We start from the raw sequence: 12609 nt of genomic DNA on the forward strand, positions 1-12609 counted from the left end.
CTGATTTTTGAGAAGTAGATCACCACGCCTTTCTTCTAAGGTACCTCTGTGTGGACTTGAACATCCATATTTCAGTTAGCACCAGCCGAGGACTCTGGAACAAAAATACTTGTGTTCAAAAACTTTTCTGTGTGCAGAGAATGTAATTCAATCACAGCACGACCAATCCATGTAAATGAGCTCTTTTCTGAGCATTTTTGGTTTATTTAGTATAACCTTTGATTGATGGGCATTCTCTTCTTACTGCCACATGGTCTTCAATCTTAAGAAAAAAAATTGTAATCTTATTGTACCTAGAAACATAAGAAATCTGCTTTCAGTGTAATTTCTGTCTTCACTGAAAAGCAGAATTGAGGCACCACTCAGCAACAAGGTGGGGAAATCACCCTCTTCTGGAGGAAACGCAGTTCCTATTGGTCGCCTCTCTCAGCTGTTTACTGGGAGGGCCATTTTTTGTTTCAGTTACGGTAAAACTCTGGATTTTAGCCAAATTCTTTGAACGTTCAAAAGTACAAATCTCTTTAGGAGGCTTAGTCTTTTTAAATATTTTTTCAGAGGTTAAAAATTAAATTTCACAAGAATATCAGGTGTAGAGATAGTCCCTCAACAGAGGCACTGACCCTGACTATCTCCACCATGAAGCTTGTTCCTGTTCTGTTACTTTTGTGCTGCTACTTAAGTTTTTGTAAGGTAAGTAATTCAATCTTTATGCAAACCATTTTAAGGAGTTTTTTAAAACATAAAAATTACTGAAAAAATCTGAAAGGTATGATTTTGGCTTAAATATTACATTGTTTACTTACCAATAGTGGCACTATATAGTCAGTAACAAAGATTTTGTTAGTGTCTTAGTAAGACAGTTTTAAGAAAATAGCTCCTTTAATATGCTTATCTCTGTGCATAGATATTGAACTGAACAAGAATTTTTTTTAATATCAGTCTATAATTTGCAGTAACCAAGTGAAATCAATAAACATTTACGAAGTTCCCACTGTGTGCAAGGTATAGTGCCAGGAAAATAATAAGACTGATCTCTTCCTTCAACAGCCTTTTAGTATAGTTATAGAGAGATGATACGATTATGCCAGTGGTGAAATAGCAAGCAAGGTTTAAGTAATACTTGAAAACACAAAACGAGAGACTTTACAAGACAGTGTACATTTAATTGCCAAAAATGGCACAAATATCACACGCCAAAGACTTTGAGAAGAGCACAAATCACTTCATGCTGTGAGGTCAGGAAGAGTTTATGGACCAAGTGGGATTTGGTTTGGATCTTTAGTTCTTGGATCAGATTTGATCAGTAGAAAGAAAGAGGAAATACTTTCCAGTCTTTCTAGCCAAAAAAAGCAGCAAGTGCTACAGCAGAAACGCAGCAAAACACCAGGCTCTTTCAGATGAATAAATCCATCTGATTGGCGTAGAGTCTTTGTGGGCAACTGTGAGGTTAAAACTGAAAATGTCAGGTGGTAGCCCCCAGGTTGGAGGGCCATCTATTAAGATTAAAAATGTTTAAGACATTTTCATTATTTAATGCTGATTGTCTACTTTTGTGTTCAAAGCCTTCCCTCTATACCAAGAGCCCCCAGAGGCAATGGAAATGAAGTCGAGTGTCCCATTACATGTAGTATTGGGATTTAAGCCAATTATGTTTAAATCCCAAAGAAAAGGATTACATTGGAGGCAAGAGATATTGAGAACATTTGTGTTGTATATAAATAAAAAGCAACAGATTGAAATATCTGCTTGATAAATAATACTGATGAAAATCTAAAGTGTAAAGATTTGATTCAAATATGTAAGGTTATCATCCAGATTCCACTTATAAAATGCTCCTGGGAGATAATTACGGTTTTTAAAATATAAGAATGAATATAAACTTAAGCTGATGTCAGTAATGTCATCCTATGGAAGAATATTCAGCCTCACTGGCAATTAAAAAAATAAATCTACTCAGGTACCTCCACACAACGATTTAACTAGAAAAAAAAACTACCATTGGTTATTGGTGCTTTAAATAGATTTAATTTTTCTGGACAAGCTTGCTAAATGTGGGAAGTATAAAAATAATAACCCACTAGCCAGGTGATTCTTGTCAAAAACTGTGCATGGTTAGAGATTTTTGCCCTATTCACAAGCTATTGTTAGCCTATCACTGTTTCATGGATGATGGCAGAATACACACGATTCCTGGGTCAGAGATAAATGATTTTATTGCTCATGGCAAAATCAGTAGCCAGAGCTTAATGTTCATTTCCATAGGTTTCCCATGCTCTGCAAGTCCCGTAGGGGCGACACTTACCACTTACATGTGCAGTAAGTTGTGTTACAGGAGAAGAACACTGAGCTGCAGAGCTATTGCTTCTATATTAAGCAGAAGCAAGCCTACTCTTCGTCCAGCTTCAGAATGCTAACTCTTACCTCAAGGTTGTTCACTCCAAACAAAACCATCAGTGCCCGTAGAGGGCTGCCTCCCTCAATAATTCTATTTCACAAACTTAAGGGAAAAAAATATGTATATTTGTTCATGGATTTATACAGTGGCATTTCTATAATTTTCCAGAACACATAAAATCTAAACGCTCAAAGTAGGGAAAAACCAAGCCCATTGCCATCCATTCGATTCCAACTCATAGCGACCCTCTTTGACAGAGTAGAACTGCCCCATAGAGTTTCCAAGGAGCAGCTGGTGGATTCAAACTGCTGACCTTTTGGTTAGCAGCCATAGCTGTTAACCACTGTGATACCAGGGCTAAAGTAGGGAAAAGACTTAGCAAATCACAATATATTAACATAATGGAATGCTATATAGCAATTTAAAAAATCCATATGTAAATATTATTGAGGCATCAAAACTTGTATATAAAATATTGTTAAGTGAAAAGAGAACACAGAATATTATATACACAAAAGAACATTACGAATTTTTAGGCATCTATGTATATGAATCAAGATTGGAAGAAAATGTAGTCATAGAAATATAATTGATGCTCCTTGTTTCAATTTCTGTGTTGCTCACATTCCTCAGAAAAATGCTAGAAAATGTCCTTTTAATGTCCATGACAAAAATACTTTAGATTATGACAATAGGCCATACACTACCAAATCTTAAAGGAATTTAGAGTTTATCTGAGCCCAACGCCATCTTTTCAGAAGACACTAAGGCTCAGAGACATAGTATCCCTTCCAAGATCACCGAGCTAGTGAGTGGCAGTCGTGGGACTAGAACGCTGTAGATTTTTCTCTAAAGACATTTTTACTACAATCGAAAAGCACACAGGTCTTGTAATTTGTAAAATAATAATAAAGTCATGGTTTTCCTTTTCTGCTTTTGGAAATTATCCACAAGCAAAAAAAAAAAAAAGAAAGAACAGTAAATAAAAACACAAACTCTGCTTTTAAGTCGAACTGTGAGGTATCTAGACCCCCAAACCATGAGGTTTTGAGGAAAGTGAAAGTGAGTCCAGCAACAAAGAAGAGAAACCACCTGAAGCCACCGATCTCAGAAAAAAGCTGGCATAATACACTTCTCCAAGTAAGTGGCCCATGTGGAAGTATGAAACCAACCATCTCTTGTTTACAGAAATGACAATAGGATGACCAGATTAGAAGCAGGAGCCTTACAGGGCCCTATTTTTCATAAGAACAAGGAAGATGGCCACAAACAAGGACTCACAGATACAAGTCATATCTGCAGGAAACAATCTGCTGGAGAGGCAGCAGGGAAGAGTTTCTGCTGTGTGAGCATCCCAGTAGTAAGGCTTGTGTTGACTGGAAAGAAGCAAAGTCTAAAAGATTTTACTCACAAAACTGAAAATTCCCAAGATTCTGGAATATAGTCCTAAACTCTCCCTCACACAAACTCCCTTTGAACAGTTGGTCCAGGAACGACTCAATTCATTTCAATTGAAATGAATAACAATCAAAAAGGAACCAGCAAAGGACTTTTGAACATCAGGGAGTATTGTTCTCAGGAACCCTTCTTGAAGAAACTACTAGAGGGCAAACTTCAACCAATCGTGATATGAATGAAGAAACCGAGACAAAAAGACTGGTAACACGTGAAAAAACGTTAAGCTGGCAAATGTGTTGTATATATTTTTACACTGATTAAATAAATGTGAAAAGAGAAAGGACTTAGGGTGAGTATTGACTCCATTTGACCCAGTGGGGGAATAGGACTTAAACAACATGGGAACTGTGGTGTTGAATGGAGTATAAATATTGTTACTTCTGAAAATGTGGAAATGGCATAGCTAACAAAAGTTGGGAGGGGAAGAGGAACAGAAGGTGTTCAGTAATCTAAGTACTTTGATTTTCTCACTTTTTTAAAAATAGCAGAGAATCAAAAGAGATCAGTTAAAGCTGATAAATTATGTAATTGTGATGTAAACATGCTTGAAGGCACAAAGGCATATGCTTGGGATACTTAATATAAAAGTAGACACGGCAATATGCTGTAATTGCTAGTGGATCAGGAGAGGAAAAAGTGGAAATTGCAAATTCTGACATTGCTTATGTTAGGGAATCAGTAAAGACTAAATAAAAAGAGAATTATATGCATTAGATAAATGTTTACAAAGGTAATCACAAGAATAGAGAAACACTTCTTAGAATCTTTCCAAGGACACAAAAATACTTTTAAAAAGCAAACAGGCCACATAGCAGAAGATTAAAACAAACAAAAAAGCTATAAAAAGACTGATCATATCTTAAAATAACATGACATATTATACATTATATATACAATAAAAACCAATACATATATAATAATACACATAATATGTCATAAACCAAATATACCTGCCATTAAAAACAAATGGACTTTCCCATTTGTTAAAAACAAGCGGTAAATTTAGTTCAGTCACAAGGCAAAATTCCACATGGTGCCCAGATAAAACAAAGTAATTGAAAATAGGAAAGTAAATAAATGAGCAAACATATATCTGGTAATTACAAAGCAAAGTCAAGTAGGATTTATGATTTAATATCAGACAAAGTAAAAATTCAGGGCAAAAAGCATTAAGCAAGAACAAGAGATAAATGAAACAAAGTAGAAACAGAACAGGCAATATTCTCTGATCTCAATATAATAAAACCAGAAATAAAATTACCTAACATGGAAAGTAAAAGACTTTTAAAATAAATTACTGAATTACAGATTTTTAAACAAAACAAAACACTTCAGGCTATTTAGAAACAATAATGGAAGTGTTACATATCAGAAGCTATGAGATACAGTTTAAAAATTTATAGCACCCTCCCAGCCAAACAATAGACAGGCACATAAGATAAACAATAACACAAGAGAGAAACATACTCCCAGGAACAATCAATTATAAGATGAGAAGGCAGGAAAGGGTAAATGCTCAGGGCAAAAGCAAATGCGGAAACCAGGGCAGAAATGGGAAGAGTGTTCACAAAAGGTGAGGAATGAAACTAGGGTCATGAAACACTTTATGTACAAACTATTGATAAGAAACGAATTTTCTCTGTAAACGTTCATCTAAAGCATAATTAAAAAAAAATTGTATACCCTAAATTATTATATTTATTAGCAAGAAAGAACAAAAATAAATGAAGCATCCAACACAAGAAGTAATGAAAAGATCTATAGCACAATGATCTATAATATAAGCTTTAAAAAAAGCACGAGAAAGGCATTAATAAACATGAAAGTGGGAATTAAATAGAAAACAGAAAAGTGGTAAAACTAATAAGTTCAAGAGTTCATGTCTTAAAAAAGGTAATGAAATAGGGTAAATAATTAGCACATGTAATAAAGAAAAAAATATAAAAATCCAAAAATAAGTAACGAAGTGAAATAACTATAAATAAAAATAAAACTTAAAGAATCCTAAGAAATAAAATATTCCATTCAATTCTATGCAAAAAACAAACAAAACAAAACAAAAACAGCCCATTTCTAAGGTGCTTTCCTGATTCTCTGTGCCCCTTCCCCCGGAAACAAATAAGTAGCCTATCTAGCTTATCAGTGGGAACTGACACCACCAAAATTACAAGACACAGAAAATTTAATCTAAATTTTCCCAGAACATAGAAAGGGTAATAACAAAGATAGTACTTAAAAAGAAGACAAGTCCATTGGTGGTTTGACAAAAGTGTTAACCCCATGCATTTACAGCAGATGGGTGCATATACCACACAGGCAGATGTAACCAGTCAATCATTATTAGCATTTCATGCTTTATATTTTTTTCCACCTGTTTATCTCAAGTTTGGAAACATTTGGAAGTGCACCAGTGTAATTTACATAATAAAAATTGGGATCTCTATATCTGAGAAAAGAAATCGAGACTAATTTGCATATAATCTTAATATTTCCCCTTCTTGATGCCAGACCACAACTCAGATAAATTTTCTTTGTTTTAGTCTTTGTATGATTCAAGATCAATTTTATTCTCTTCTAAAGGATCAGGGAAGTATACCAGAAAAACGAAAACCAAACCAGTGGCAGGAGAGCCAATTCTGACTCACGGACATTCCATATGTGCAGAGTAGAACTGTGCTCCATGAGGTTTTCAAGGCCGTGAGCTTTCCAAAGCAGATTGCCAGCCCTTGCTTCCAAGGAGTCTCTGGGTGGACTTGAACTACCACCCTTTCACTGTGTCAAGTTCTCAATCTTTGTGCCACCCAGGACTCCCAGGGAAGTATAGGGAGAATGAAAATCAAGAGATAAAAAGAACCCAGAATGATTCTGTCCTGGAGGATATTATCTTAAAATAAAGAAATGCTCAGGTTTGTCATTCATAAACTCCTTTAGTTTATTGCATGGTAGTCATAGCAAGGCACACAAGTAAAATCTTGTTCTGGATGGAATTGTGTCCCCCCAAAATTATGTGTGTCAACTTGGCTGGTCCATGATTCTCAGTGTTGTGAGACTATCTACAATTTTTTTTGTTTGTTTTTAACTTGGGAGAGCTGAAGCCAAGTAGTTTTATTTATTTATTTACTTTTTTATTACACTTTAGATGAAGGTTTACAGAGAAAATTAGTTACTCATTAAACAATACACAAATTGTTTTGTGACATTGGTTGCCAACATCACAGTTGTCAACACTCTCCCCTTCTCAACCTTGAGTTTCCAGTTACCAGCTTTTCTGCCCCCTCCTGCCTTCTCCTCCTTGCCCCTGGGCTGGTGTGCCCATTTAGTCTTGTTTGGTGTTACAGGCCTGTCTAATCTTTGACTGAAGAGTAAACCTCAGAAGTGACTTCAGTACTGAGTCAAAAGTGTGTCCAGGGCCATACTCTTGGGATTTCTCCAGTCTCTGTCAGACCAGTAAGTCTCATCCCTTGCTTGAGAAGGGGTGGGGCCAGTGGAGTATCTCAGATGGCCACTCACAAGCTTTTAAGACCCCAGATGCTACTCACCGAAGTAGGATGTAGAACATGTTCTTTATTAACAATGTTATGCCAACTGAGCTAGATGTCCCCCAAGACCATGGTCCCTCAGTCCCTCGAGGAGTTTGGATGTGTTTATGCAGCTTCCATGACCTTGCCTTGGTCAAGTTGTGCTGACTTCCCCAATATTGTGTACTGTCTTACCCTTCAGCAAAGTTACCACTTACCTATCGTCTGGGAAGCACTGGTGATGTAGTGGTTAAGAGCTATGGCTGCTAACCAAAAGGTCGGCAGTTCAAATCCACCAGGCGCTCCTTGGAAACCATATGGGGCGCTCTACTCTGCCCTATAGAGTTGCTATGAGTCCGAATTGACCCAACAGTAAAGGGGGGGGGGAGTTTTTTTTTTTTTTTATAGGTAGTGTTTTTCCCTCCTACCCCTCCCCTCCCTAGTAGTTATCAAAGTTTGTTTCTTTCTGTGTGTAAACCTTTTCATGAGTTTAGATAATAGTGGTCTCATAGAGTATTTGTCCTTTTCTGATTGATTTATTTCACCCAGCATAATGCCCTCCAGATTCATCCATGTAGTGAGATGTTTCTCAGATTCATCATTGTTCTTTATCGTAGTATTCCATTATGTTTCTGTACCACAGTATATCCATTCATCTGTTAATGGGAATTTAGGTTATTTCCATCTTTTCGCAATTGTGAGTAATGCTGCAGTGCACATGGAAGCGTATATGTCTGTTCATGTGACAGCTCTTATTTCTCTAGGATATATTCCTAGGAGTGGGATTGCTGGGTTATATGGTATTTCTATGTCTAGCTTTTTAAGGAAGCACCATATTGTTTTCCAAAATGGTTGTACCAATTTACATTCCCACCAGCAATGTATAAGCATTCCAAGCTCTCCACAGCCTCTCCAAAATTTGTTTATTTTCTGTTTTTTTGATTCTTACTAACAATGTTTGGGTAAGATGGTATCTCACTGTAGTTTTGATTTGCATTTCTCTAATGGCTGTTCAACCGTCTCAAGAGGTAGTACATGCTCAGGAACCAATTGTACAAAAGGAAGAAGTCCAAGCTGCACTGATGGCATTGGTGAAAAACAAGGCGCCAGGAATTGACAGGATATCAATTGAGATGTTTCAATAAATGGATGCAGTGCTGGAAGTGCTTACTTGTCTATGCCAAGAAATATGGAAGACAGCTACCAGGCCAATTGACTGGAAGAGATCCATATTTATGCCTATCCCCAAGAAAGGGGATCCAACCGAATGTGGAAATTAATTATAGAACAATATCATTAATATCACACACAAGCAAAATTTTGCTGAACAGCATTCAAAAGCAGCTGCAGCAGTGTATCGACAGGTAACTGCCAGAAATTCAGGCCAGATTCAGAAGAGGATGCGGAACCAGGGATATCATTGCTGATGTCAGATGGATCCTGGCTGAAAGCAGAGAATACCAGAAGGATGTTTACCTGTGTTTTATTGACTATGGTAAGGCATTCGACTGTGTAGATCCTAACAAACTGTGGATAACTCTGCAAAGAACGGGAATTCCAGAACACTTAATTGTTCTCATGAGGAACCTTTACATAGATCAAGAGGCAGTTGTTCGTACAGAACAAGGGCATACTGCGTGGTTGAAAGTCAGGAAAGGTATGCATCAGGGTTATATCCTTTCACCATACCTATTCGATCTGTTCACTGAGCAAATAATCTGAGAAACTGGAGTATATGAAGAAGAATGGGGCATCAGGATTGGAGGAAGATTCATTAACAACCTGCATTGTGCAGATGACACAACCTTGTTTGCTGAAAGTGAAGAGCACTTGAAGCCCTTACTAATGAAGATCAAAGACCACAGCCTTCAGTATGGATTACACCTCAACATAAAGAAAACAAAAATCCTCACAACTGGATCAATAAGCAACATTATGATAAACATAGAAAAGATTGAAGTTGTCGAGGATTTCATTTTACTTGGATTCACAATCAACACCCATGGAAGCAGCAGTCAAGAAATCAAACAACATACTGCATTGGGTGAATCTGCTGCAAAGGAACTCTTTAAAGTGTTGAAAAAGCAAAGATGTCATTTTGAAGACTAAGGTGTGCCTGACCCAAGCCATGGTATTTTCAATCGCATCATATGCAATGTGAAAGCTGGACAATGAATAAGGAAGACAGAAGAAGAATTGATGCCTTTGAATTGTGGTGTTGGCAAAGAACATTGAATATACCACGGACTGCCAAAAGAACGAACAAATCTGTCTTGGAGGAAGTACAACCAGAATGCTCCTTAGAAGCAAGGACGGCGGGATTGCATATTACACACTTTGGACGTGTTGTCAGGAGGGATCAGTTCCTGGAGAAGGACATCATGCTTGGTAAAGTACAGGGTTAGCAGAAGGGAGGAAGACCCTCAATGAGGTGGTTTGACACAGTGGCTGCAACAACGGGCTCAAGCGTAACAATGATTGTGAGGATGGTGCAGGACCGGGCAGTGTTTTGTTCTGTTGTGCATAGGGTCGTTATGAGTCAGAACTGACTTGATGGCACCTAAGAACAACAACAACAATGGCTAGTGATCGTGAGCATTTCCTCATGTGTGTTGTGCACCTGAAGGTCTTCTTTGGCAAAGTGTCTCTTTATATCCTTTGCCCATTATTTAATTGGATTATTTGTCTTTTTATTGTAGAGGTGTTGGATGTTCCTTTAGATTTTAGAGAATAGACCCTTGTCAGATATGTTGTAGTGAAATTTTTTTCTGAGCCTATAGGTCGTCTTTTCACTCTTTTGCTGAAGTCTTTTGATGAGCATAAGTGTTTAATTTTTAGAAGGTCCCATTTATCTAGCTTATCTTCTGGTGTTTGTGTACTGTTAGTTATGGTTTGTATCCTGTTTATGCTGTGTATTAGGGCCTCTAACATTGACTCTATTTTTTCTTCTATGATCTTTATAACATTTAGGTCTTTGAATTGGTTCTATTTCATTTCTTTAGAGATGGACATCCAGTTTTTCTAGCACCATTTGTTAAAAAGATTGCCTTTTCCCCATCTAATGGACGTTGGGCCTTTGTCAAAGATCAGGTGAACGTAGGTAGATGGATTTACATCTGGGTTCTCAATTCTGTTCTGTTCCATTGATCAATGTGTTTGTCGTTGTACCAGTACCAGGCTGTTTTGACTACCATAGCTGTATAGTAGGGTCTGAGGTCAGGTAGTGCAAGTCCTCCTACTTTATCCTTTTTCTTCAATAGTGCTTTACTTATCTGGGTCCACTTTCCTTTCCATGTAAAATTAATGATTAGTTTTTCCATCTCATTAAAGACTCCCGTTGGTATTTGGATGGAGATTGTATTGTATTTGGGTAGAACTGACATTTTCACAATGTTGAGTCTGCCTATCCACGAGCATGGTATGTTTTTTCCACTCGTGTAGATCTCTTTTGGTTTCTTGCAGTAGTGTTTTGCAGCTTTCTTTGTGTAGGTCTTTTAGGTCCCCGGTTAGATTTATTCCTAAGTATTTTAATTTTTTAGGGGCAATTACAAATGGTATTGCTTCCCTGAATTCATTTTCATAGTTCTTTTTATTGGTGTATAAGAATACAACTGATTTTTCTATGTTTCTCTTGTGTCCTGCTACTCTGCTAAATCTTTCTATCAGTTCCAGTAGTTTTCTTGTGGAGTCCTTTAAGTTCTCTATGTATAGTATCATATCATCCACAAATAGGTATAGTTTTACTTCTTCCTTACCAATTTGGATGCCCTTTCTTTCATTTGCCTTATTGTTTTAGCTAGAACTCCCAGCACAATGTTAAATAGGAATGGTGATAAATGGCATCCTTGTCTTGTTCCTGTTCTCAGGGGGAATGTTTTCAGCCTGTCTCCATTACGAATGATGTTGGCTGTTGGTTTTGTATAGATGACCTTAATTATGTTGAGGAATTTCCATTCTATATCTATTTTATTGGGAGTTTTTATCAAGAATGGGTGTTGGACTTTATCAAATGCCTTTTCTACGTCAATTGAGATGATCATGTGATTCTTTCCTTTTGTTTTATTTATGTGCTGGAATATGTTGATTGGTTTTCTAATGTTGAAACATCCTTGCATACCTGGTATGAATCCCACTTGGTTGGGGTGTTTTTTTTTTTTTTTTCATTGTTGTTTTTTATGATGATCAATTCTATTGGCTATAATTTGTTGAGAATTTTTGCATCCATATACATGAGAGCTATTGGTCTGTAATTTTCTTTCTTTCTTTTTTTTTTTTTTTTTGGTGGTGTTTTTGCCTGGTTTTGGTATCATGGTTATATTGGCTTCATAGAATGAATTTGGACATAGCTGTTCTTTTTCTATATTCTGAAATAGTTTGAGTAGCACTGGTGCAAGCTCTTCTCTGAATATTTGGTAGAATTCTCCAGTAAAGCTATTAGGACCAGGGCTTTCTTTTATTGGGAGGTTTTTGTTTGTTCGTTTGTTTTGTTTTTTACCTTTTCAATCTCTTCCCTTGTTATGGGTCTGTTCTGATTTTCAATATCAGTTTGTTTAATTTAGGTAGGTAGGTTTTTGTAGTGTGTTTCTAGAAATCTGTCCATTTCCTCTAGGCTTCCAAATTTTTTGGAGTATGGTTTTCCATAGTACTCTGTTACAGTCCTTTTTATTTCAGTTGGGTCTGTTGTTATGACGCCCATTTCATTTCTTATTTGAGTTATTTGCAGCTTCTCCTGTTTTTCTTTTGTCAGTTTGGCCAGTGGTTTGTAGATTTTGTTGATTCCTTCGAAGAACCAACTTTTGGTTTTGTTGATTCTTTCTATTGTTTTTCTATTCTCTATTTCATTTATTTCTGCTCTGGTCTTTATTATTTTCTTTCTTCCTGCAGCTGTGGGCTCCTTTTGATGTTCTCCTTCCATTTGTTTGAGTTGTATGGTGAATGTTTTGATTTTGTCTCTTCTTTTTTGATGTGTGCATCTGTTGCTATAAATTGACCTCTGAAGACTGCCTTTGCTGTGCCCCAAAGGTTTTGATATGATGTGTTTTCATTCTCGTTTGATTCTAGAAATTTTTTTTATTCTATATTTGATTTTTTTGTATTACCCAGTTGTTTTTAAGCAAGATGTTATTCAGTTTCCATTTATTTGATTTTTTTTACTTGCCCTTCCTGTTATTAATTTCTACTTTTATGGCATTGTGATCAGAGTAAATGCTTTGTATTATCTCATTGTTTTGGATTTTG

At 36.6% G+C, this 12609-nt stretch overlaps 1 protein-coding gene across 5 annotated transcripts in view; it reads left to right on the plus strand.

Moving 5' to 3' along the window:
* Nucleotides 1-416: 416 nt before the first annotated feature.
* Nucleotides 417-12609, plus strand: part of CFI (complement factor I) — a 98066-nt gene continuing 85873 nt past the window's right edge. For 2 of the 5 annotated variants that reach the window (XM_023548575.2, XM_023548576.2), the window contains exon 1: nucleotides 421-690. In XM_023548575.2, coding sequence (XP_023404343.2) covers nucleotides 637-690 — 54 coding nt within the window. In that variant the 5' untranslated portion in view covers nucleotides 421-636. Of the gene's footprint in view, nucleotides 691-12609 lie in introns of all 5 variants that reach the window. The other 3 variants (XM_064285445.1, XM_064285446.1, XM_023548577.2) reach the window with 3 other exon arrangements.

Source organism: Loxodonta africana, chromosome 5, assembly GCF_030014295.1.
Source record: "Loxodonta africana isolate mLoxAfr1 chromosome 5, mLoxAfr1.hap2, whole genome shotgun sequence".
Lineage (NCBI taxonomy): Eukaryota > Metazoa > Chordata > Mammalia > Proboscidea > Elephantidae > Loxodonta > Loxodonta africana.